A 27,508-nucleotide genomic window follows, 5' to 3' on the forward strand; every position below is an offset into this window, starting at 1 on the left:
AGAATGAACACTGGCTTATTAGATCATAGGTTTGATATTTTTGTTCATTAACCTAGTGGTGAATGACTGAAACATATCCACACAAGACTGCAGATCCTTTTTAAAATAATTGAACGTAAGTTTATTACACTAAAGGAAAAACAAGTAAACGAAGCTGCAAATACATACACACTAGAGTTAGAACGATATTAAAACATCACAGCAAAGTTTCAACATGTTTCACAATATCACCCATTAGAGTGTCAAGCCCAGAGAAATTACACCCACATCTCAACTGTTTCTGTTTCTGCTTCACTGACTTCTTTCTAGCTTCTTCAAAATGCACTGGGGAGACCGTTTGATGATTTCTTTCTGAGTCTACTGTCTGAAACTCTTCACAAATCTGTAAGCCTAAATGTTCTAGGTTCCAAGGACATGCAGCTTTCAGTTCAAACTCTCCTGACCTGGAAGCTGCATAAACTAGAAATTTCTGCCGGGGTGGCTGGTTTCCTGAACTGAACAGGAATAACTCTTACTGGGAGAGGAACTAAAATGAAGTTCTGAACTCAGCTTTGTTGTCGTCTGTACTGAACTGAAGACCTTGCTTCTGAACTCAATCCCTGATTTTCTGAACTGAACTGAAAATAAAGTTAATGGCCTTAATATCTATGTGTCCTACACTGAAACGTATAAACATGGTTTCATTAACTTCACTGAGGTCTGCAGTCATAATATTTTTAAACAATGATGAATTTTTCGGCTCCATGATGAGTTGCAGGCCTTTTTTAAATTTTTAATAAAACCTTCTCTTAACTGACTCACATCAATCTGCTTGAAAGCAATCAAAATTCCAAAAACAATAATACATACTACACACGTTGTTACATCAGGAAGCGGTTTCCTTAGGTGAATAAGAAAGAGGAGGGCCCAGAGATAGTCAACAGCACTACATGAGTGGAAAGAGGAGGACTCAGAGACACCTAAAATCTCAAGAGAGAGAGAGAGAGTGGATTCCAGATAAAACACGAGAAGAAAAATTTGTATAAAACTGACATTACACAGGTGTGACTTGATTGGTTGTTGAGTAGTTGCTGTTGGGGCCTGTGTTTCAGTTCTGTAATTTTGAAAAAACAAATTTCTAATCTTGCACAGAGAAGGAAGAATTTGTAGGCACAGGAGAGGGAGCTGATTTGTTGATAAGATCAAAGAAATACCACATTTTGCTAATCTTCAGCTTGTAGCTAATAGTGTAAGAGTAAGGTTAAAGTAATTAAAGTTACAGTAAGTCAAGCAAGTTAAAAGTACATATTAGGGGAAGATTGGAGGCTGGGCAGTGGGCAAATGGGATATCAATCCAATGACGTGTGGAAAATCACAGATGGTTCTTGTGACCTGGTTGAGTCCGTGCTAGTCTACACAAGCTTGAGCTCTATGTTTCAGAGCTTGAGCAGCAGCTGGAGTCACTGAGGTCCATCCTTGAGCCAGAGAAGTATAAGGATAGCACATTCTGAGAGGTGATTACACGGTACATAAGGGTAAAACAGGCAAGTAGGGAATGGGTAATTGCCAGGCAGTCCAAGAGAAGCAGGCAGATAGTGCAGGAATCCCCAGAGTTTCACTCACTAAGTGGTTTTCCATTCTGAATATCAGTGAGGGTGATGGATTCCTGAAGGAGTGCAGTAAGAGCCAAGCCCTTGACATCACAGGTAGCTCAGCTGTACAGGAAGGGAGGAAGAAGACTGGAAGGGCAGAATTGATTGAGGATTCTTTAGTTAGGGGATCACACTGGTATTTCAGCAATCATGGCATCAATGTGACTCCAGGATGATTTGCCTGCCTGGTGTTCGGGTCAGGGATTACACAGAACAGCTGCAGAACTTTTTGTCTGGGGAGGTCAAAAAGCCAGAGATCACGACCCTCATTAGTATCTATGACACAGGTCGGAAGGGGGATGTGGTCCTGCAATCAGAATTTAAAGAGCTGTTTAGAAAGTTAGCAAGATGGACGTCTAAAGTAGTAATATAAAAGAAAAATATTGTGGATGCTGAAAATCTGAAGAAGGCAGAGTCTTTGGACTCAAAATATTAACTCTCATTCTTTTTGCACAGATGCAAGGATGTTGCAGGTAGTGAGAGTGTAAGTTGCAGAGATGGATGCAATTACATTGCACACTGTAACACACAGATCACCAGCTGTGGAAAGGCTATAGAGGAACAAATCTTCAAGGAAATTACAGAGTTGTAAACAGACAGTACTTATGATGGGGGTTTTCATTATCCATATATGGAATAAGATAGTGGTAGTGTAAGGGGTAGCAAGAGACAAACATTTCTAGATTTTATTCAGGAGAATTGCAGGTCATAGATAGCCAACCAAGCTAAATACATGGGAGAGATTATGTAAAACGACTGGAGCTAACAAGAGGAATCCCAAAGTCTTCTATCAGCACATCAGTAGTGAAAGATAGAGTAGGACTGACTAAGGACCAAAAAGGGGAACTACACTTTAAGGCAAGAGGCATGAGTTATTAAATGAATATTTTGCATCTGTCTTTATCTATGCTGCCCAGGCCATGATATCAGCAGAAATAATAATTAAACTCAGTTACTAGAAGGGTGTAAAATTGATAAGGACAAAATATTGGATAAGATGTTGAGACTTCAAATTAATAAGGCACCAAAACCAGATGACAGGCATCCAAAGATATTACAGTTAGTGTGGAAATGACAGACATCAGAATTATCTTTCAATCATTCCTGGATTGGAGATGGTGCTGAAGAGATGTAAACAGGATGCCCTTGTTCAAAGTTTGTAAAGAGTGGCCAGCAATTACAGCCCAGTAAGTTTAACTTTGATGGTTGGAAAACTTCTAGAAAGAGAGGTCCTCAGTATCACTGATGCCAGTCTTCAGCCAATTTGAATCACTCCAAATGATAGCAAGAAACAGTTGGAGGTACTTGAGACTGTAAAGGCTATGGACCAGACAACATCTGGCAATAGTACTGAAGACTTGTGCTCCAGAACTTGTCGTATTCCAAGCCAAGCTGTTCCAGTACAGTTATAACAGTGGCATCTACCCAACATTGTGGAAAATTACCCACCTATGTCCTGTGCACAAAAAGCAGGAAAATCTAACCTGGCCAATTATTGCCCCATCAGTCTACTCTCTATCATCAATAAAGTGATGGAAGGTGGAATCATCAACAGTCATATCAAACAGCACATGCTTAGCAATAACATACTCACTGATGCTGAGTTTGGGCTCTACCAAGAGAATGCCCTTGACATCAAAGCCACATTTGACCAATGTGGCATCAAGGAGCTCTAGCACAACTGGAGCAAATGGACAGCAAAGGGAAAACTCTCCAATGATTGGAGTCATACCTGGCACATAGGAAGATAGTTGTGGTCAGTTGGAGGTCAGTTATCTCAGTTCCAGGATGTCTCTGCTGGAGTTCCTCAGGGTAGTGTCCTAGGCCCAACTATCTTCAGCTGCTTAATCAAAGACCTTCCTTTAATCTGAGGTGTTGTAAATGGTGCTGAACATTGGATATACTGATGATTGCACAATGTTCAGCACCATTCACAACACCTCAGATGTTGTTGCAGTCCATGTTCAAATGCAGTAAGACTTGGACAACATCCATGCTTGGGCTGACAACTGGCAAGTAATATTTTGGCTTCACAAGTGCCAAGTGGTTATCATTTTCAACAAGAGAGAACCTAATGATTGCCCCATAACATTCAATGACATAACCATTACAGAAACCCTCATTATCAATATCCTGGGGATTATCATTAATTACAAGTTGAACTGGACTAGTTCTACAAGTACAGTTGTTATAAGAGCAGAACAAAGGCTAAGTGTGCTGCAGTGAGTAATTGTCTTCCTGACTCCCTAAAGCCTACCCACCATCTATAAGGTCTAAATCAGGAGTGTGATGCCATTTTCCTGGGTGAGTATAGCTTCAAGAACACTCAGGAAGCTTGACACCTTCCAGGACAAAACAGCCCACATTATTGTTTGTGACTCCACCACTGACGCACAGTAGCAGCAGTGTGTACCATCTACAAGATGCATTGCAAACATTTATCAAAGGTCTTAAGACAGCACCTTCCAAACCCACAACCTCTACCATCTAGAATGACAAAGGCAGCAGATACATGGGAACACCACCACCTGCAAGATCTTCTCCAAACCACTCAACATCCAGACTTGGAAATATACTGCTATTCCTTCAGTGCCGCTGGTTCAAAATCTGGGAACTCCCTCGGATGGTATTGTGGATCTAGCTACAGCAAATGGACTGCAGAGCTTCAAGAAGGCAGCTCACCAACACTTTCTCATGACCAGTTAGAAATGGGTAATAAATGATGGCCCAACAAACACATAAAAAGTTATTGCAGTTAGAGTAAACAAGCAAATGAAAAAAATATGAATTGATTTGAAAGAGTTAGTATGGATGTCGAAGGGAAAATGAAGCTGATGTTTTTTGAAGAGGTAACAGAGAAGATTAATGAAATGGAAACTAATTATGCAATGTACATGGACTTCCGAAAGGTTTTCTATGTTATGCTGCACAACAAATCTATGAGGTAAGTTATATGTCATGGAATAAAAGGGTCAGCAGTGATGTGAATACAAACTTGATTGATAGATTGGAATCTGAGAGTAATGACTAATGAGTATGTTTGGGGCTGGAAGTTCGATCAGCATTGAGCCTCCCTACTCTTCCTAGTAGATATAAATGTAAATATATCAACAATTTTGATGTGCAGGAGACAATTTTAAAAGCTTGTGGATGACACAAAACTTGGGAAAATTGTAAAATTTGAGGAGATAGTGCAGAACTTCAAAGAGATATTGATATTTTATAGAGTGGCAAAATAGCAGAAATCTCATTACAGCTTGTTCAGAAGGTAAGCTGCAACCTTTGCATTGTCGCTCATAATCTGTTCTTAGCAAATGCTTTTCCTACTCCTGCCCGTCATCTTCTGTTCACCAATTTGCCATTTCTCCATTTGCTTCATGATTGAAGTTTGTCCATCAGGCAGTTGCTACGGGAAGTACATAGAAGAAATTAACAAAATCTTAAGCCACTTATTGGAAAAAAAACGATAAATTTAAATTAGACCAATAAAAAGATTTGCAACCCTTGACCAAGGTCGGAAATGAGAATATTCCACCCTTGTTTCTGCTCAAACTTCACCCTACATTTCCGCACTCCCCCCACCCCACTTCCCACCCTTCCCTTAGCCACCTCTTCCCATTACCTCTCTCCCCACCTACCTCCTCATCCCCACTCCCCACAGACCCCCGCTACCCGATTTCTGCCACTGCTCATCACCCCAACTGCCCCACCTCCCAACACCCACCATCCGACTATTCACGAGAATGATGAACCTGTGGACAAACTATAAGAGAAAGTAATTGAATTGGGAATCTATTGGAAGGTGTTGTGATTCACATAAAGACTCATAACTTTTAAAGAGAAATTTAAATTTCAAATTAACAGCTGAGAGGGACATTAGCAGCAGAAGATTGTTGAGTCAAAATATAAAGATTTCTGAAAATGAGCCTTATGATCCGTGGAAGATTTAAGGACTTGTGATTACCTCTTTAACAAAGAGGAAACAAGGTTTAGCCTTAACACTTTTGTTATCATCCAGGAACAAGATAAGAGCTAAGGTTTCTTTTTGGAATTGGAGTCTGATCATTTTAACATGGATAAAGGTTTGGACAAAATGTTAACTTCCTTTTTTCACATGAAGAAAATTTATCAAAAAGATGATTTACTGACTGCTGATGAAACATCAGATTTTTGGCAAGTTTAGAAAGATATGCCAGTAATGTTGAAGAGTACATAATGGAATTCAGTAGGCAAGACTGCAGGAATTTCATTTAGAACCCCCCACCCCCCCAACCCAGCCAATGCTGGTACTTAAGTTATTGACATTTGCCAAAGTCTCAAGCATGGAATGACTTCTAATTTGACCAGAGTTAAATTTGTGTACAAATATATACAGCTCGAACAATTGTCAGAAATTCTAAGAAAAATACCGAGAAAACTATTCCTTTACAGCAGTGTTTTGTAGTGCAAAGGATGCAATCTGTGACATAACAGAAAATGGAGAAAACAATGTTAACAAATTAGTAAGAGGAGAAAGTGAGGTCTGCAGATGCTGGAGATCAAAGTTGAAACTTTATTGCTGGAACAGCACAGCAGGTCAGGCAGCATCCAGGGAACAGGAGATTCGACGTTTCGGGCACAGGCCCTTCTTCAGGAAAGGGCCTGAAACAAATTAGTAAGACTATTTAGATTCAGGTCACAGGTGACAATATGAAAGTAGAGCTGTAACTAAAAGAAATGAGGACTGAAATGCTACAGATAATTTTAATATTTGACATTTATAATAAGGGAACAAATCCCAGAAATGTTTGGGGTATAATTAATCAAATGTTTTAGATGCAAGATCTTCCATGTAAATACTTTATAGGCAAGTAGCAGGAATGATATTAACTCCATGCAGTATCTGTACATAGGAGAGTTTGATAGAATTATGCTCTGCATTTTAAGCCTTGCAATTGTCAACTGTTGAAGTAAAGCCATTACCAAAAGTTACAGAAGATCATTCTACAGGATGGCCTGAAAGTACTGAAGAAGTACCTGAAAAAATTAATTCATTTTGGCTGTACAGAGGTAAATTTGGGATATCATGACAAGTCATTTGCAAGTCCTAATACCAAAAGTATTACATCAAGACCATGTATGTTTGTTACATGACAGATACATGCGTATTGAATGCATAAAACAGCTAGCATACAAATCTATATCCTGTTTAGTAAAACAATACTATGGCTTTAAGAGGTGTATTTTGTCCTTTTTTTGCAAAAGGAGGTTAAGACAGAGGTGCTGAGTGGACACCTCTCAGCCAAACCAATAAAGTAAACAGCCTGTGGGGTCTTGGGTTTTTTTTAAAGGTGGTACAGTACAAGCAGCATGAAGAGTTTGAGTCAGGCTCCCATAGATCAAGGGTTTAGATTAGCTTTCTGTAGTTGTTGGGGTTTTTGAAGCTGCCATACATCTCTCCCTGTTACAGTAAAATGCTTGAGTTCTCTCTCTCTTTGCCAAAATTTTCTCTTCATGCTCTTTCATCCTGGACTAGATTGCATGTAAGACAATCTATTTTACTGAATTCACCTTTGCCATGGGTGTGTTTATAGGATGTTACTATATTACTATACAGTTGCTGTTTAGTAGTTACATAAGCTTTCCAATATTTAAATTTAAACTAATTCTTCTTTATTTTGTTTGTATTTTAACTGTAGAGTAAAAATAAAGAATGTTTTTCTTAAAGCTAAGTAGAATAACCAAGTGAATTACATCTGGAACACAACACCTTACACTTGCCTTAAAAATAAAAAAGGTTAGGGTCTAGGCCATCTCCTTGATATATTTGTAGGGGGTTTGGTCTGGTCCATAACACCAGCAATGAATCAAGATATTAAGTAACTCATGCATGCATATGAGAGATGCTAAACATATCAGTCCAGAAGTGGACGGAGCCTCTATATGCAAATAATTTTTCATCCACTCCTTGAATGAAAACAGCAACAGATTTATTCTTAGTGGATGGGGAAAATTTCATTCTTGTGGAAGAATTACTTCTCTAAATTTCCTATTGTTAAGTGACTTAACAATTTTTGTGTCCTAGATCAGAAAACAGACTGCAGTTTACTGGCATTATCATTTCAAGATATGTAAACTAAGTGATGAGTGACTCATATCACATTGCTATCCCACTATTCAAGAGAGTCTAGCAGAATCTTCAGTACTTACTATCAAAATCAATTATCATTATCATCAAGAAACTAAATAAGATTTTCACAATGCATTGCTGCATTTTCTTGCTACATTGATGGAGAAAGGATTACCATCCCAGCACAACCTAAGCTCAGAAGTGAACATGAAGGCAACCAATTACCTCAGTATTCTGAGACACCGCACATTCTTCTTCAAAGAAGAAGGAAAGTGAAGAATACACATGAGCTGAGTAGGTAGAGAACCACCAAAATTGCACTGGGCAATTCACTTAGTTATTCTACTTGGATTTAAGAAAACCATTCTTTATTTTTACTCTACAGTTAAAATACGAACAAAAGAAAGAAGAATTAGTCGCAATTTAATGATGTATTATGTTTCATGGTCACTATGCCTTTAAATGACACGGTCATGATGTCATCATTGCATCATAGCATGTGACCTAAAAGTATAAAGATCCCATACTCCTCTTACCTTAAATTGTTTGAAGCATGATACTCTATGAAAAGTATACTGCTCTGTGTAATGTGATAGTTTAAGGTTAGCCCAGGCACTAATAATTGTACATAAGAGCTACTTATAATAAACATCTGTTGGATTATTCAATAGTATAGTATCCATGCTCAGTTTCTTATCTTACTGGAGATATCATAAGCATTGCCATATCAGGTAAAACACCATGCTAGAGGCAAACTCACACCAATTTATATCTCTTTTCGACAGATAATACATACATTATGATACATCGTTTTTTTGGAGTGGGTAAAGCATCGAAAGTTTATCATGTGAAAGATTAGTTGGAATTTGCAGCAGTGTTCTATAATATATTAATGTCGCTAACATTAGATGTTTTATTTTTAAACTGGCATCTCTGTAAATTATTTTATGTTTTTGTTAATAAGAGGAAGTATATCAAACTATTAATTTAAACTAATTGAAATAAATAATATTTTGTTAAAATATTTAATTCTGAGGGTCTGAATGTCACTATGGATTATACAGTCTTACCTATAGACACAGATTTCAATCAAGCACTAACAAATGGGATGGTCCTAGTGGGCTGCAAGGTGAACAGCCATCCAAACAGGATGAGGCTGGTGAGCTAGACAATCAGACATGATCATGAAGAATGGTGGAACAGACTCAAAGGGCCAAATGGCCTCCTCCTGCTCCTATCTTCTATGTTTCTATTTTCCATGAGCTTGATGAACATTTAAAAACAAGCCTAAATGCAAATTATTTTGTGGCACAGTAATTTTCTTTTTGTTGTGAAAAGAAACTTGCTTCTTTGTGAATCATTGAACCAATTTTAATCTTACATCTAAGAATCTCTTTAAAGAATGTTAAATATTGGTAATAACTGGGTATTGTTAAGTTCAACAAGAAAATAGTGAGGCTGATATGTGCGAGTATCTATGGTCGCTGCATGTCACTAATCACTAAATACTCATCTGTTTGATTCAATATTGGTTGGTTCCAAAGCAGACCTGTAAGGAGCTATTAGATATAGTGAGGAAATGGAGTACGACGATTTTGCTTGGAACTGTAAGAATGTAAATGTAGCTGTTGCATTTTGTCTTCAGACCAGGCCAGACCCCCTCAAAATATTTCAAGAAAATAGCCCGGGCCCTAACTTTGCTAGTTTTTTAAAGCACATATAAAGCGGATATTCCAGAAGGAATGCAGCTGGTCAAAACATTTAGTTTTAAACAAAACAGCATTTATTTACAAGATTTCTAAATGAACCACAAACAAAAAAGGGAACAGAATATAGAATAACTTAATCAATCCGAGAACCCAACAGATTGTCCCAACTAAATGATACTATTCCACACACTTGTAACAATCCCCATAAACACCCCTTGGCAAATAAGGAAAGATCAAACTCAGGTTCTTACAGGAGAGTTGTCAGAGAGAGGGAGGATCAGCACAGACCTGCCTTCTTTGGGTCCAGCAGGTTCAAAAACTCTGCTTGCTAAAACCAAACCAAACCAGAGAAAAGCCGAGCAAGGAGAACTGGCCACTCCCCTGTTATTGCACCAGTGTTTTTAAAACTTTAAAACCTTTTGGCAGAGGCAGTATCTGTTAGCTATAATCAAATTGGCCCTAAAACCCTTTAAACCTTGACCCCCTGGAGTCTCCTGTGAAAAAAAAAACAAGGACAACATAAAGGAGCAGCATTGTCACAATTTATAATGTCAGACAGTGGGATTTGTGGAATGATAGGATATGTAAGGCTGAGATCCCTCTTTTGCAGTTGACCTGGTAGAAATGCAAGAATGTCAAGTTGCATTGAGCTGCAGGAAAGCAATTTTCCTTGACATGCTTCCCCTCTATAGACATTGTTCTCATGGTAACCAAGCAGTCTCAAGTGTTGTTTGAAAGAAGTTTCTCCTACACTTCTGTGGAAATAAAGTGTTGTTTAAAGATAATCTGACCATAGTGAGATTAGAAGAGCAGGGTAGTGGATGAGAGGGGAAAGGGGCTGTGACTAGGAAAACAACTTCCACAACAAGTTTGGAACTCATTGCACAGAAAATTGGAAATTAAAACTTGCTGGGGAAAAGGGGAAATAAAACATTAAAATGAATGCTTCTGCAAGCTGACAGTGTGTTTAATAATACCTGAGCAGGATTAATCTTTTCAGGACTTAGTTGCTGAAGGAACACCTGTGAACCACTATAATCAGGCTCCAGAGTCTGGTCATCCATTTTCAAAATGACTCTCTGGTTCACATGTCCAGAGAACATGTGGGAAACCCTGGGAAAGGATTTAACTACCTGTGCTGTTGACTGGAGGGTACTTGAGAGGAAAATGAAGAAAGCAAATAAGTTCATTACATTAAATACATAGATAACAGAGTTTAAGGCTAAACATTCCAAATGTCTATGGGAAAGTTCTAATGTAGTTTTGGTAGAGGATTGGTGGAGGTTGTGGTTGCAATTTGAGGAAAAAATATATTTTGAACTTACATCTTTGTCCTCAAGTTCTCTTTTAGGAATGACAGAATGCGACGTGGAGTTTAGACAGTAAAATGGAGTAGGTGCTTCTATTGTGCCACCACAGGTGGGGATCCTTCACTCCAAAGATTTAGGTGGAGCCAAAGTGGTAGGTGGATGTCCCATCCCACCAAACTTTCAACGTCCTGAATAGGTTCACAACATTTGTAGCCTTTTGTCCATCCACAATTGACCCTTAACGTCCCAAATTAGGGATCAGTTTTTGGACATAAAATACATCAGGGAACCCAGTTTACATCAGAGTAAGCTACCAGTGTTAACCCTGCTCCCTGCTGTGTGGAAGCACTGGAAATCTTATGTGGATACACAGCAGTAGAGGTAGGTAACATGTAGAGTGTAAGAGCAATGAGGTCAAACTGAATATTTTTAAGACATCAGTTAGATCTCAGCTGAAGTACTGTGTACAAGTCTGGGTGCCATACTTGGGAAGGGTGCAAATCTATTGGAAAGAGTGCAGAAGGAGGTTTGCAAGAATGCATTGAGGAATAAGGAACTTGAGATATGAAGGTAGATTGGAGAGCCTGGGATTGTTTTCCTTAGAACTGAGAAGGCTAAGAGATTGGTCGAAGTTTTCAAATTCACTGGGGGTCTGGACAGAGTAAATAGCAAGAAACTGTTACCACTCAAAAGGGTCAAGATTGAGGGAGCACGGATTTAAAGTAAATTGCAAAAGATGGAAATGTAGTGGCCGATGAAACCTTTTCACATAACAATTTATTTGGATTGGGAATGCACTTTCGGGAGCATTAGAAAATTTATTGAATCAAACAGTGTCGGGTTATGGAACAAAACAAAAGAATAGCACAAAGAAAGTATGCTTATTTGGAGAGGTAGTCCAGAGATAGAACATAGAACTGTACAGCACAGGAACGCGCCCTTTGGCCTAAGATGTTGTGCTGAACATGATGCACAATTAAACCAAACCCTTCTGCCTGCCCTTGGTCTATATCCCTTTATTCTTTGCATATTCATAAGCTTAACTAAAAGTCCCTTAAATGCCCCTATCATGGCTTCCTCCACCACCTCCCCTGGCAGTGCGTTCCAGACTGTTACAATTCTCTATGTCACAAACCTGCCCTTCACATCTCCTTTGTACTTTCCTCTGCTCACCTTAAAGGCATGCCCCCTAGTATTAGACATTTCAACTCTGATAAAAAGATTCTGACCGTCAACCCTATCTATGCATCTCATAATTTTATAGACTTCTATCAAGTCTCCCCTCAGCTTCTGCCCTCTAGAGAAAACAATGTGTGCTTTTCTAGCCTCTCATTATAGCTCATACTCTCTAATTCAAGTATATTTCCTGATGGGCTGAATGGCCTCCATAATAATTCAGTATTCTGTGAATTGTATTTCAGGAATTGGTTGGGTTGTGGATGTAGGGTTGTGGGAGGGAATAATATGTGGTGAAGATTGAACTCCAGATTTGGCCACCTTGGCAGGAATGGTACTGAACTGGGTAATGCTGATTTAATTTACGAAACGCTGAATCTGGAACTGGGCAGAATGCAAGGCTGGAAATGGAGACAAGTAACAAATATGAATTACATTTGGTCCTAAAACTAATTAGGACCCTAATTTACATTTTACATTAGGTTCCCACATGTTTCAGCTAGGAGCACTAGCTCTCTAATCAAGGCTTAGATTAGAGTGGTGATGGAAAAGCACAGCAGGTCAGGCAGCATCCGAGGAGCAGGAAAATTGACGTTTTGGGCAAAAGCCCTTCATCAGGAATAGAGGCAGGTTGCCTGCACAGTGGAGAGATAAATGAGAGGGGGCTGGGGGTGGGGAGAAAATAGTATAGAGTACAATAGGTAAATGGAGGTGGGGATGGAGGTCGGCAGAGTGGGAGGGGGAGTTGAAATGTTGGGCCACAGGGCGATGTGGTTGATTGGTGCGGGTGTCTCGGAGATGTTCCCTAAAGTGCTCTGCTAGGAGGCATCCAGTTTCCCCAGTGTAGAGGAGACCGCTTCCGGAGCAACGGATACAATAAATGATATTGGTGGATGTGCAGGTAAAACTTTGATGGATGTGGAAGGCTCCTTTGGGGCTTTGGATGGGATTGAGGGAGGAGGAGTGGGCACGGGTTTTGCAATTCCTGCGGTGACAGAGGATGGTGCCAGGAACGTAGGGTGGGTTGTTAGGGGGCGTGGACCTGACCAGGTAGTCACAGAGGGAACAGTCTTTGCGGAATGTGGAAAGGGGTGGGGTGGGAAATATATCCCTGGTGGTGGGGTCCGTTTGGAGGTGGCAGAATTGTCTTCAGATGATGTGGTTTGTTCGAAGGTTGGTGGGGTAGAAGGTGAGCACCAGAAGGGTTCTGTCCTTGTTACAGTTGGAGGGGTGAGGTCTGAGAGCGGAGGTGCCGGATGTGGACGAGAGGAGTTGGAGGGCATCTTTAACCACGTGGGAAGGGAAATTGCGGTCTCTAAAGAAGGAGGCCTATCACCTTCATCCGTACCCCTATTCACCTATTGTACTCTATGCTACTTTCTCCCCACCCCCACCCCCCTCTCATTTATCTCTCCACTCTGCAGGCACCCTGCCTCTATTCCTGATGAAGGGCTTTTGCCCGAAATGTCAATTTTCCTGCTCCCTGGATGCTGCCTGACCTGCTGTGCTTTTCCAGCGCCACTCTGACCTAGACTTTGGTTTCCAGCATCTGCAGTCCTTGCTTGAACCTGTAATCAAGGCCTACCAAGTGAGTGCATTGGACAGGCTTCTGGGGCCAAATCAGCAAAGAGTTTTTATCAATTTCTGATCAACTGGGCTGTTTACATTTGGATGCATGGCAACAGGCGATGAAGAATGCACTTGACATTTCTTGTAGATAATGCTAATAAGTGGCATGATATTGGAGTTCTAACACTGTGAACACAACTCTAAATCTAACTGTGAGAAACATTTATCAAAGGATCCATCAAAAACAGCTGTCAGAGTACATAGCCAATGGGATTCTTGCTGGATATGCTACAAGTATAAATGAAATGCATTAGTCTCAGAAATGAAACAATATCTCACCAGATTTCTTCTGAAGAGGAACTGAGGGGATCCTTTTCCCAGATGTCCACATATCCTTTTCTTTCACTTTGTCTTTTTTGCCTTGATGAAGATTAAACAGTCCACAGTCAGCATGTAAGGCTCTACCTCCAGTTGTAGGCTCACTCCAGTTAATGTCAATCAGGTTAGCAGATTTACACCTTAAAGTTGTCTTGTCAGTGGTCCTGCCAGGGGAAGTCTTGCTTCCCATCCCATCAAATACTACATTTAAACCTTTCTTTTTCATCATTAGTGATTTTGACTGAACAGGTAGATCATGTTGAGCGAGTTGTTCTGTTACTTTCTGATTCAGATTCCTTCTCGTCAGGTCAATCGCAGGGACCTTTTCATCTTTGAGTCCACTTCTAGAGGCAACAGACATGACAGGAGATATTCCATCAGGGCTCAATGAACATGGTGGGTTATCAGGGATCCAGCACACTGCTTGACTGCAATCAGAATGAATGCCTTGGCAATCAAAAAGGCCCCTGAAATGATGCATAGGCTCCACACTACTCTGTAATCCTGGGTACCCGGGTGGCACAATCTGTGGATAATCAGGGTAAGTTTCTAGAAGTTTCTGTTTAGCTGTGGTGGTCATCTGGAGTTCCAAAATGATTCGCTGACTCTGGAGCACAGGGATCCATACAGCTATTCCAGGATGAATTTTCTCTGTTCTGCCATTCCAGAAATTCACTATTAAAACTTCTCTGCATACATGATCTACAAACAAAATTAGATTTCAGTTCTTTTCCTATTGTTTTGCCTTCAGGTTACTTTGAACTTGCAACTGTTTTCTTATGCAAAAATATCTCAACTGAGGATTAAGTGTTAACAACAATAAAGGTAAAGTTAATGACAGGGTGAATAGAAAGATGACTGAAAAGAAGAACACATATGTAGCAATACAGAACCATAATTGTTACAGTGCAGAAAGAGGTCTTTTGGCCCATCATATCCACACGGGTTCTCAGAGAATATTTTAACTTAAACCATTCATCAGCTTTTCTCCAGAACCTTGCACATTTTGTCTATTCAAATAATCATCTAATACTGTTTGGACTGCCTCAATTAAACCTACCCCACCACTCTTCCAGGCAGTGCACTTCAGATTCCTATTATTCATTGAGAGAAAACATTTATTGTCACCTCTCATTTGCTTCTTCTGCAATTACTTTAAATTTGCACCCTCCTCTCCTTGACTGTTTAAGAATGGGAACAACATCTCCTCATCGATTCTGTCCTCAGCTTTATAATTTGAAAACTTCTATCAAACCTCCTGCTAGCTTCCTTCTCTCCAAAGAAAACAGCCTCAACTTCTCCAATCTAGCTTAATAACTGAGTTTTCTTATCCCTGGAACTACTCTCATAAACCTTTTCTGCACCCCCTCCAGTGCATTCATATCCTTTCTGAATGATGTCCAGAACTGCACACAATATTCTAGCTGAAGACTAACTTGTGTCTTACACAGGTTCAGCATAAACTCCTTGTTGCTGCATACTATACCTCTAATAATAAAGCCATGGATATTACTTACTTTATTAACTGCTGTCTCAACTTGTCCTGCTCCCTGAAATGACTTATGCACACAAACACCCAGATCTCTCCGCTCCTGCACTCCTTTTAGAATAATTCTATTTTATGTGATCACTCCATTTCTTTGTACTAGAGTGCATTACCTCACACCTATCTCCATTGAATTTCATCTGCCACCTATCCACCTACTTCACAAACTTATCAATGATCTTTTGAAGCTCTGGACTCTGTACTATCCCTCAGTTTATAATTCTTCTAAGCTTTGTACTGTATTTAAATGATGAAATTATCACCATACACCAAGGTCTAGTTCATTAATACATAGCAGAAAAAGGAAAGGTCTCAATCTTGACCCCTAGGGAACTCCACTACAAATCTTCTGCCAACCCAAAAAAATCCATTAACCATTATTGTCTATTTCCTATCAGTCAGCCAATTTTATATCCGCATTACTCCTGCATCTTTTATACGATGAAATCTGAGTTTGCTCACAAGCCTGTTTTGTGGCCTGTTTTAGAAGTCACATTAACAATATTACATTCATCAATGTCTCAAAAAAATTCCAGCAAATTAGTTAATTTCTCTTAAATCTGTGTTGGCTCTCCTCAATTAACTCATGTTACTTCATTTCTCGATTATTGTTTCTCAAAGTTTCCCCACCAATGTTAAATTAACTGAATCGTAATTACTGAAATTATCCCTGCATCCTTTATGAACAAAACAAACGGAAAGAGATGGTGATAATTCCGTAACAATCTGTTAGTGCACAACCAGAATAGTGTGTGCAGTTTTATGTACAATTGGTAATTAAAGGGAAAGTTCAGTGGGTTTTAAAGCTTACAGGAGACTCGCCTCAACAAAAGCATTGAATATTTGAACTGATAAGTACAGGATAAAACCTCTAAACTTCTGTCTCATTTCTGGACTGGATTCAATGCCTCAAGAGCACTGTAGCTATCTGAGGAGAACCAAGAAGAACAGCAGAAAATTGACAAACTATATATGAAATGTCAACAGAATTCAGCATATCAACTCTACCTCAGGCATAGATATCCGGTAATAAATATACTGCAAACTTTAGGAGGCTGTGGCTGAGCTGGGCATGCCAACTTCTTCTTAAAACTCCCAGCTAGGAGTTAATCTTTCAATCACACTGCTATGGTCTGTTAATGTCATTGTTCAGGTTAAGAGAAAGAGATGGTGATTATTAAAATTCTTTGAGCGTTTATAAACGAGAGGCATCAAGGTCATCAAGTTGGTTGAGACTAAAAGATTGAGCAAGTCAATAAACTCACTTCACAAAGTGAAGTTGTGTGTCTTGGTTTCTACCTCTCTGATTAGCTCAGAAGCTATTAATAATGGGAATACAGTATGGTTGCCTAAAGTTTGAGATTGGAAACTATGAATTCTTTAAAACTGCAAGTTGTAAGTAAAGGTAGTTTGGAGGAGAGTGGGTGAAATGAAGCGTTAAGTTTCAGGATATGATTTCCAACCAACATTCTCTGAAACTGAACCTTAAAGTGAATGGAAAAATGAAATGGATATGTGGATATGGGTCATGTCTACACCGAGAAAAGAAAGGTATGACCTTGGCATTGTTGTTTCCTATTGGAAGTACATTCAGGTGTAAAGTATTTTTGGAGCTAGAGGCTGAACAATTGGACACTGAAGAAGGTTTGGAAATTCTATTGAAATTTATAAGAAAACAATCTAATATATGTATTGAGACATGGTCAGATTTTTATAAATTTAGAAAGCTGGATGGTAAGAAAAAGGTGATGGAATTTAGTAGACATTATGCAAGAATGAAAAACTTCTATTTGGTGATTGCTAATTTAGTGCATAATTATTTGCATTATACTTAGGCATTTAACATGGATAGACTCCAACTATTAACCAGAATTAAATTTTCAGGACAAAATATACTTTTTGAACAAATGTCAGAAGCTTTTAAACATTTCCGAGGAAAACATTCATTTCCAATGGCTTTCAATGTCTGAAATGCAGCATTCAGTAGCAACACAAAAAGTGGAAAGTTCAATGATGGCTGGATAGTCTAAAAATACCATTATGGGCTGCAAGCATCTACAAAAGAATTATATCAAAAAGGATGGCAGCTATGACAGACAACAGGAATTGGGGAATTATCAACTGAAGAATGAACCCTAAGAATGCTTGGGAAATGGTAAACAGATGTCTCAGATGAGACTCTTAAGTATTGTTGTATAATGAATTGTCCTAAATTCAGTAACAAGGTTCTGAAGATGATACATGACATGGAAGGTTCAGAAGGAATTGTATTGACAGTATTGAACTTTCAAATCATAGATTCAGTCAGTTGTGTTGTGCTGGACTATGGTTGCGCATCTACGTATGTTAAGCAAATAAGTTAAAATACTACATAGATTCTTGAAATACTAAAGACTTAAGTAAGGTTAAGGGAAGGGAAATACACTAAGCAAGCTATTCATGGAAAAAAGCTCAAATGAAACTGAACATAGAATATAAGGCAATTATTAATTTAGATTTACATTATAAACAATCAGGACATTATTCTATCTAATTAAAATATTAAAGAAATGTTAATGGCACCAGAGACAGGAGTTTAAAGGAAAAATGGCTAATAAATTTACTTGTTCAGTTGCTGTCTCACAGGTTAAAAATAAAGAAGAATACAGGAATATGGAATGATGAATACACAAAATTTTTAATCAAAGAAACTAGCATTAATGTAACAAAAAAGGACATCATCACTGCCCATAGTGAGTCTCCCATTAGCAACTATTCAATCTCTTTGGTAAGTCTCCATTCCTTTGTCTGTCCAACTGTTCTTCTCTCTTTTTGGGCTCTATCTCCACCTATCATTTACTCCTTAGCCCCTCCTCCTACCCTATCCCCTGCATAAAAAACAACGTTTTCCTAGCTACCTCCAGTTCTGAGGAAGGGTCACTGGATTTGAAATGTTAACTCTGATGTCTGTACACAGATGCTGCCAGCCATGTTGAGATTTTCCAGCAATTTCTGTTTTGTTAAAAAGGCAAGGGATGACACTATGGTAGGGTGCTGGAAAATACTGAAGGGCAGTCTGATCTTAGGATTGCATAACCACAAATCCCTGAAGGGAGCAGAGTAGATAGACAAGGTGGTAAGGAATTCATATGGGATATTTGCTGAAGTACAGAATACAAGGGTAGGGAGGTTATGCTGGAACTGTATAAAATGGTTGTTCGATCACAACTGGAATACAGGACTCAGTTCTGGTCACAACATTGGAAGGATGCGATTGCATTGGAAAGTGTGCAGAGATTTAGTAGGATGCTGAAATAAAGCTAGGTGTTGGAGAAACACAGAAGATCTGGCAGCATCTATGGAAGGGAAACTGTTTTAACATTATGAATCTGATATGACTCTTCCTTAGGACTGAAAGGGGCTGGAAAATGGTGGTTTTTATGCTGTAGACAGAGGGGAAGGAGGGGCAGATGATAAGGATGCCAAGGCAAAATTCAAAGGGAATGCTTTCATTCCTGGATGTTGCCTGGGCTAGAGAGTCTGAGCTATGTTCAGAGACTGGATAGGCTAAAGGTTGTTTTCCTTGACGCAGCAAAGATTCAGAGAGACATGATAGAAGTGTGATTTGGATTAGTGGTGCTGGAAAAGCACAGCAGTTCAGGCAGCATCCGAGGAGCAGTAAAATCTTTCTTGATGTTTCGGGCAAAAGCCCTTCATCAGGAATACAGGCAGAGTGCCTGAAGGGTGGAGAGATAAATGAGAGGAGGGTGGGGGTGGGGAGAAAGTTTCCTCCAGGCGTCGGGTGGTGAGGGAGCGGTGGTGAAGGAGGCCCAGGACCTCCATGTCCTCGGCAGAGTGGGAGGGGGAGTTGAAATGTTGGGCCACAGGACAGTGTGGTTGATTGGTGCGGGTGTCCCAGAGAAGTGTGTAAGATTGAGGGGCATAAAGAGAGTGAATAGGAAAGCTTTTTCTCCGGTAGCCAAGGGGTCAATAGCCAATGGGCAAAGATTCAAAGTAAACAGTAATCAGTCAAGAGAAGAGTTGAGAAAATGTTTTCACCCAGAGGATGGTAGGAGCCTGGAACATACTGTTTAAAGGAGTGGTTATAATATTTTAAACAGTATTTAGATATTCATTTGCATTGCCATGGCATTACAGGTCTCATGTTACGGGCCAAGAGCTAGAAAATGGGATTTGTGTAGTCTGATCTTTGTTGACTAGCTTGGACACAATGGGCCAAATAGCTGTCTCCTATGCTAAAGATGTCTGTATTACTTTAAATATATGTTAGGGCTGACTCCATATCTGTTTGATGTTGACTATGGCAAAACCTAATTGGTTTAGATTTTGACAGGTTTCACTAATTGTTCTATGTCCATCTATTTCTTCCAAAGTAGGTACATTAGATGTCTTTGTGGTGCAGGATTAAAAAGAATTAAGAAGTAAGAAGTGGTGTGGAATTGAAACTTATTTTTTAAAGCGAATCTTTCTCTCATTCATTCTAACAACAAATGTGATGCCTGGTGTGGGGTATTTCTTTACAATGGTTGCTATCTTAATGTGGGATCTTAAATGGAATAGTGTTTAAAATACTACTGAAATCAAAAATCACCTATCAGAAAATTCATTTCATACATATTTCTTATGTGTTTTGTTGAAATTCTTTACCTGAATTTAATCCCCGTTCCTCCCTTCCTTGTAACACTGTTCCTGGGCCATAACAGTTCATGCCAATCTCCCATGGTGCCAAGACTTTGCATCCAGGTCCAATGGCGTGTCTTCGAGCATCTTCATAGTGTATGATATCATAAAGGGCAGTTTCATGCATGCAACAGTAGGCCTTTCGCTTTATTTTCTTATCTTTGTCGAACTGCACCAAGAATCGACTTGGAAATCCCTAAATATAACAGTTCATCAGACATCATGGATAGTGTTTGGCCATTATTTTCATCTTTAAAGGATACTTTTTCTTCTCTAATCTCTAGTTTCAATAAAAAGGTAAATGTGGCAGTTCAGAATGAATAGTAACAGAATAATTATGTTGTTCAGAGGAGTGATTCAATGTTATTTAAACAATATAAAATACATGTTTACTTGTTAAAAACATATTATAGGCTAATCACAAAGGTTCTGTAGATGACAATGGGGGCAGTTAATTTGAAAAGAAAGGGCAGGTCAACAATTTATTAGCAGATGGAATAACATTTCATAGTTTCAATGGTTTCTTTTCTAGGCTCAAGACTTTGACTGGCATTGTCAGAAGATAAATCTCATCTTTAGGTTTAACTGGTAAATAATGCACCAATTCAAAAATTGCTTGAAAATGTCACAGAGGTTAATCATGAGCTGACAGTTTTGTTAATCAAAATCTCCAATGTATATTTTTCTGCAGAGAACATGGAGTTTTCCTCATAGCAGAAAACTAAAAAACGCTGACCACTATTGGAATGGCAAATTAGGAGCTTTATCAAAAAACAGAAGTGCTAAATATTAGCATTAGATTTAAAATAAAGAGCAAAAGTGCACTAAAGAACTTGCAGATTGTAAGCAACACTGGCCATATACAATAGAGAGTTCTCACGACATTGAAATATCTAAAATTGATCTGAGATTGAAAGGAACACCTACCTTTTCCCACTGTTCTACTGATGGATACTATTTAGGTGGACTAAGTTAGAGTCATGTTGTTAGAAAGTGTAATGTAGGAAAAAAAGTAAAAGAATATCATGCCATCTGTCTGGAAAGGGTTTGGAATTCTGCATCTCAAGAACACATGAGAAAAACGATGTCTAATCTTAACAAGACATTATATCAACCAAGATCCTAGGAAGGGACTGCAATGTCAGGAGCATGAATAATGATCAACATGGAGTGACAGTACTGTGCTTTTAAGAGGGATTTGTTCTGTGCTGTTTTGGCAGAGAGATGTTGCCAGTGGTGCTGGAATGTCTGCTTCATAAGCAGCAGGTTAATAGCTTTGAGCTCCTGGAGTGTTTCTTTTTAATTAGACAAAAAAAATGTATGCTCACACAAACCCAAGGTTTTAGTTTAGCTTTCAGTTGAAGTTGAAGTTGGGATTTCAGTTGGGAGTGAGATACAGCTCTCTTCGCTGCAGCTAATACTTGGAGTTGTTTCTCTGCTGCTAGATTGTTTATTTTGATGTTCCTTTCTCTGGACTAGAGATAGCACATTAGACAATCTGTTTTGCTGAATTTGCCTTTACCAGAGGTGTGTTTATGGTGATATATTGGAACGGTTAATGATTTGTTTTTTTTTGTTAAGTATTTCAATAGAGTTAAGGTTATGCCCATACTTTTTTTTGTTTGTATTTTGACTTTGGTGTAAGAATAATGTATGGTTTGTTCAAAGCTTAATAGTGGACCAATCAAATTACATCTGGAACACAGTACCTTATGCCTGCCTTTAAATTAGATAAAAGTTAGTGTCTTGGCTATCTCTTTGATATATTTTGAAAAAGTTTGGTCTGGTGCATAACAATGGTGAGGCAAAGAAACATCATAAACAAGCACCTTAACTTCTTGGGCAAGTCTTCCCAGGTAATAATATCCATCACTTTCCCTTCGAGCCAAAACACGAGCTCCCCTTATCAGCTCTCCCGCATAGGAATCAATTAAATCTCCTTTTGTATTAACCTTCACATCACAAGGATGCAATGTACTCCAGCTACATAGAAGAGGCCTGTGTAAGTAAGACAGGTACAGACAATATATACAGAATACACAGTAACTAGTTAAAAAATAATAGTTGAAATGTAAATTTTTGATCATGCTTTTGCGTGCAGCCAATTGTTTGAAAAATACCCAAAATTTTGTGTTTGACTTAATGCAAATACTTGCAATGTAAATGATTCCCTTCTCCTATAAAGTTAGGCACTGGGGCATATTCCCCTCTTCAGAGAACTGTAGACCTGGCAGGACAAAATTTCTAGCAGCCCTTTTAGTCATCCCAGTCCTAACCCACTTCCCTGGGTCATGGCTACATTAAGTACTAACTGTGAAATACAATCAGGATTTCCACTGTCAGAAGATCAGTAATCAATCCAAAAAACAGAATTCTAGTAGTGCTGCAATGAAGACAACTACATAATCCTCAAGGAGATTAAACAGTCCAATGCATTCTGATGGGCTCAACCCTATTACTTTGATTGTGCTTTTGGCCATGCATCTTACTGTCTCCTTTTGCACCTTGTCATAATCCCAGCGAATGGTAATATTGGACAAGTCAGAGTCCTGGAGTGAAAGCTAGCTTAATACATCATAAGTTTCATTTTTGCAGTTTGGCTATCCTGGTGACCAGTCACTGAACGTATTTGTAACAGGTTACTAATGTTCTTTAAACAAAAGAAAATAACTTGAGTACATAAAAGAAATAAAAACTAACCTATATATAATTTGACACTTTTGAAAGATCTTACTATAAACATCAACAAAGAAAGACTAAAATCTTGTTCCCATCAAAATCCTTTCCAGTCACTCAACCTCAGAGAATTATATCTCTGACCTTAACTTTAAGATTTCCTTCTTACCAAGGGTTACCAGCTCTTTCTAATCCTGACAGCTGGATTTTATTTCACTTCTTACAAACTATAAACTACCCTCCTGTTAGGATGACTTATTTTTTTCTGAACTCAACCTATTAATGACTCCTGACCATTTGTTTCTGAGCAGATCATTTAACTTGGTATTGTAAAAATTCAGCAATTAACTCCCCAGGAAGTTTATGTAGTAATTTAATCACATAATTGACAAGCTATCTAAGCCCCTTCACAAATGACTTTCTGACTTGTTATAAAAATGTAATCTTCACAGAGTTAAAGCCCAAATTGCTTTTCATCTGCTTTAAAATCCAAACTTCCAAATAATAACAATATATTAAAGAAATAAACCATTATCACAAGCTCAGTGTTAGATAATGTTTGATATTTACTATTGTCAAGTGTCTTGGAACATTTTACTACAATTAAGGTGCTACATAAATGCAAGCTGCTGTTATTGTTGATAGCAATCAACATTTTTCCAATATTTTGTTACTGATCAGATATTCGAACTGATAAGAAGGCAAACTCTTCAGGGTAGAATATAAACACCATGCTGCTCCTCATAATGTCATACCTGAAAGGCACAGCCACATGTAATGGCCCGATTGGGCTGTAGGGATCTCCACTCAATGTAGCAACCAAGTTGCAGCAATTTGGTTCTGTAGAGTTTATCATCATTGGGTCAGAATAGTTGAATTGGTAGACTGGAATAAGCTGCAAATGATAAGATTTCCAGGACTGTTGTTAGGAAGCCTTGTAATATCATTTTCAATTTTTATTCTTATAAATATTTAAAAATGTATTGACTTTGTAGTCATCACAATAACTATCATTGTTGTCCTAAATATTGATGTCAAATAATCCCTATTGAAAAGATAGTGAGCACAACAGAAAGCTCTCAGTATTAGATTAGGTACAGTGAGAAAGGGTCCATGAGAAAGGGTGCTAAGTGCTCTGTAAAGAACCCCATCACTCTGCCTCCACAGACTTCCACTGGGACCCATGTTATGAAATCCTCACTGCAGAAATAAAGTTACTTCAAAACAAAATGTAAGAGTTGATGCATTATTTTACTATAATGGCTTCTTTTTAGCAATTTTCCACTGATACTGTGGAATGAAGTTATGAGATTGTGGCATACATAGAATTCTACTACCATATTCAAGTGCAAGCAAAAGCTTTAGCCTAAAATCTAGTAAACTATGAGCAATATACTGAAAATTCTCCATCAACCCCAGAATAAAACGATCAAAAGGATATAGATCATAGAGATGTACAGCACGGAAACAGACCCTTCGGTCCAACTCATTCATGCTGACCAGATAACCTACTCCAATTTGCCAGCACTTGGCCCATTTTCCTCTAAACCCTTCCTATTCATATACCCATCCAGATGCCTCTTAAATGTTGTAATTGTACCACAAGTGAAACTTTACACTTTGCCATTATTTAATATCTTTAACGTATTTTAAATAGTTAAACCATATGAATCTCAAACACAACTAACACAAAATGATAAACATGAGTGGAAAATTCTAGAAAATAATTTCAGTTTGAAGAGAAGTATTGGGGCAGCATAGTAGCTCAGTGGTTAGCACAGCTACCTCACAGCACCAGGGACCAGGGTTCAATTCCCACCTTGGGTGACTGTCTGTGTGGAGATTGCACATTCTCCCCATGTCTGTGCGGGTTTCCTCCCATAATCCAAAGATGTACAGGTCAGGTGAATTGGCCAGGCTAAATTGCCTGTAGTGATAGGTGCATTAGTTAGGCGTAAATGTAGGGGAATGGCTCTGGGTAGGTTGCTCTTCAGAGGGTCAATGTGGATCTATTGAATGAATGTCCAATTTTAAAGATATTAGATTAGATTAGATTAGATTAGATTACAGTGTGGAAACAGGCCCTTCGGCCCAACAAGTCCACACCGACCCGCCGAAGCGAAACCCACCCATACCCCTACATTTACCCCTTACCTAACACTACGGGCAATTTAGCATGGCCAATTCACCTGACCCTGCACATCTTTGGACTGTGGGAGGAAACCGGAGCACCCGGAGGAAACCCACGCAGACACGGGGAGAATGTGCAAACTCCACACAGTCAGTCGCCTGAGGCAGGAATTGAACCCAGGTCTCAGGCGCTGTGAGGCAGCAGTGCTAACCACTGTGCCACCGTGCCGCCCACGTTGTTTATTTACATTTTAATTTTAGTACTTTTGCTGTAACATTTGGGAGTATAAACAAAATACAAAATTATTTAAACTTCTGTTAATATCTTTTGATCTTATCTTAAACCTAAGTTTTTAAAATAGATGGAACTGCCTTATTACATATTTGGAAATAAGCTATCTTGTTACACACAAATTTTAGCATGTCCCTAATTGTAATGCAATTATTGAAAGATTGCTATTGTAGATGGTAAAAGACAGTCCCATACACCACAAGTATTAAATCCTCAGTTTACTATCATTATTTTAGACATTTTCAAACCCACTTGTTCTGTTGAATCACTTCTGTTGAGTCTTGCTGTTTGAAAGGAAGCACCAGTCTGCCATGCTATCTTTTCCAAGAACTCATGAGCCTCAGATCTGCTGTGACGTCCCATCACATATAGAGTGTGTACCGGTCGAGCTTTTGCTGCATATGTCAACATAGTGTAGATTTCTTGCGGGTTGATGTCAGGTATCCCATCTGTAATCAGGCAAACTGCATCTGTGGCTGGATCATCTAATGCAACAGCTAAAGCACGTTGCATGTTTCTACCAGTTTGACACTCCAAAGATTTGATCCATGGGATAGTTTTCTCTACTGCCTGAAGTTTGCAATCAATCAAATTGTCACTGTATTTTGCAACCTAGTGAAAAGGTAAATAAAAAAATATGTTAAGTTACTCAGATTTGCAAAAGCCTTAATTGTGTAACTAATCAGGCATTGGTTTACATAGGGGTGGATTGGATGTTTTTGATCCTCAGGTGACCTGCTCAGATTATCCAAAGTCAAAACTGGGATACAATGTGAAACCATGTGGAGGTGAGGATGGGTGATGTTGGAAATGTTGGGTAACTGATGACAAGGAGTCTAGAGGGAAGGACAATTGAAGATGAAAGATCATGTGTTGTCATCTCCTGGATTATGTCCACCCAGAGTTGGCAACATTATTTTGCAGATCATTTAAAAGGTTTCAGCAGCATTGGAACTATCAGCACCGAAAAGGTAGTGGCAACTCAGTTGGGGTCTAGGGGAGTGGTGGTGGGCATTGGTATCGATCTGCTGCCTGCAATGCAATTCTATGTGATGGGTGTTTACAGGAAGAATGACACCATTTCATGCAGACTTTCTGCCTCAAGACCCAGCTTTTCTGTTTGACACAAATGAAAAAGGTGAAAACAATGAAATTTGATCTATTCATATGAAGTTGTTGAGAAATCAGGACACTTAATGAGAAGATGTTGTCTGGTCACTTTACTCTATCCAATGCAGCTGAATAACACACACATGCAATGGAGTAAATATTTAGCTTAGAATGACAAATCAAAGCAACCATTGATTTTAGGCAGAGATAGCAATAAGCATGGCTTTACACATCTACTCAACACTGACATATTTTTTCGGATGAAATTTGTAACTGAAATTTACTAAGACATATTGTCATGAATGATCACCATGAGAGATTTCAGGAATGTAGCAAAAGAGGTTGTGTTAATTCACTAAGAAAGCTTTGAGATGGACATAGTGTTCCTGCTATGGCTATTTCCAGTGAGATTGGAAGTCATCAGGAATCTGGCTGACATTCATGTCGGCTGACAGAATCCAATTATATGGGTGGCTGGTCAATTAGTGAGGGTGACATGGTCAGATCTTATGGTGAGGGCAAATTTGATGTCAGGAAGGAATTAGGAATAATAATATTAATAAAGAATATTATTTTTGTGTAATAAACTTTCTTCAGTTAAAAGTATATTGACAGCTTAGTGTTACAATGTTCAGCGACTGACCTCCATGATAAACATAAAAGAAGAATAAAACTTGTGATCTATCAAGCCAGGTTCTACTATGGAACCTGATTCCATCAGCTGGGATCATATAGCATGCTGACTGAGTCACCACTCCTCAGGTCTTTCAGATCTGTACATTTTTACACAGGGAACAAGTCTTCAAAATTGTATCTTCTGTCCAAGAAGCCAAAGCAATTCTTAAGCTATTTATAAGTAACCAGCTTTAACTGGGCTGGTTAATGAAGGCATGGGAAAGCTATGTTGCTTAAATTATATTTGGGAGGTGATGTTAAATTGCCTAAACTGATGTAAATTATATTTAATGGCCTATGAATCATTTTAGTGAGGTTCTGTTACCAATGGGCAACGTTTCCATGCCATTACCTTACTGCCACGCACTTAATATCTGGGCACATTTCCAGCGGTTAGAATTCAGACACGTGGCCTCCTACATGATTCTCTGCTCCAGTGGATAGCTCTACATTGAGCCCATGATTTTTCACCAGATGTGTTGCATATATTGCACTTCAGGTGTCAGTTACATGTTTT

General features: G+C 38.8%; 1 protein-coding gene across 2 annotated transcripts; it reads right to left on the reverse strand.

The window, feature by feature from the left end:
- Positions 1-4,159: 4,159 nt before the first annotated feature.
- LOC122559376 lies at positions 4,160-25,778 on the reverse strand. Of its 2 annotated transcripts, none has more exons than XM_043708828.1 (6): positions 25,459-25,778; positions 23,540-23,679; positions 21,938-22,091; positions 20,076-20,304; positions 13,844-14,584; positions 4,160-5,037 (listed from the first exon to the last, which is right to left on the reverse strand). In XM_043708828.1, the coding sequence occupies exons 1-6, from the start codon at positions 25,717-25,719 to the stop codon at positions 5,027-5,029; spliced, it is 1,536 nt and encodes a 511-aa protein (XP_043564763.1). In that variant the 5' UTR covers positions 25,720-25,778; the 3' UTR covers positions 4,160-5,026. The 2 variants fall into 2 exon arrangements, with proteins under 2 accessions (XP_043564763.1, XP_043564762.1); XM_043708827.1 differs by having other exon boundaries at positions 21,938-22,106.
- Between the last annotated feature and the right edge of the window lie 1,730 nt (positions 25,779-27,508).

The sequence above is a fragment of the Chiloscyllium plagiosum genome, chromosome 19 (assembly GCF_004010195.1).
Source record: "Chiloscyllium plagiosum isolate BGI_BamShark_2017 chromosome 19, ASM401019v2, whole genome shotgun sequence".
Classification (NCBI taxonomy): Eukaryota; Metazoa; Chordata; class Chondrichthyes; order Orectolobiformes; family Hemiscylliidae; genus Chiloscyllium; species Chiloscyllium plagiosum.

Coding starts and splice junctions, on each gene's coding strand:
- LOC122559376 (XM_043708827.1), bottom strand. CDS start 25,719: ATGCAACGTGCTTTAGCTGTTGCATTAGATGATCCAGCCACAGATGCA. Junction 22,107..23,539: donor CATGTGGCTGTGCCTTTCAG/GTATGACATTAT, acceptor TTACTTACACAG/GCCTCTTCTATGTAGCTGGA. Junction 14,585..20,075: donor GGAACGGGGATTAAATTCAG/GTAAAGAATTTC, acceptor TTTTGTTTGTAG/ATCATGTATGCAGAGAAGTT.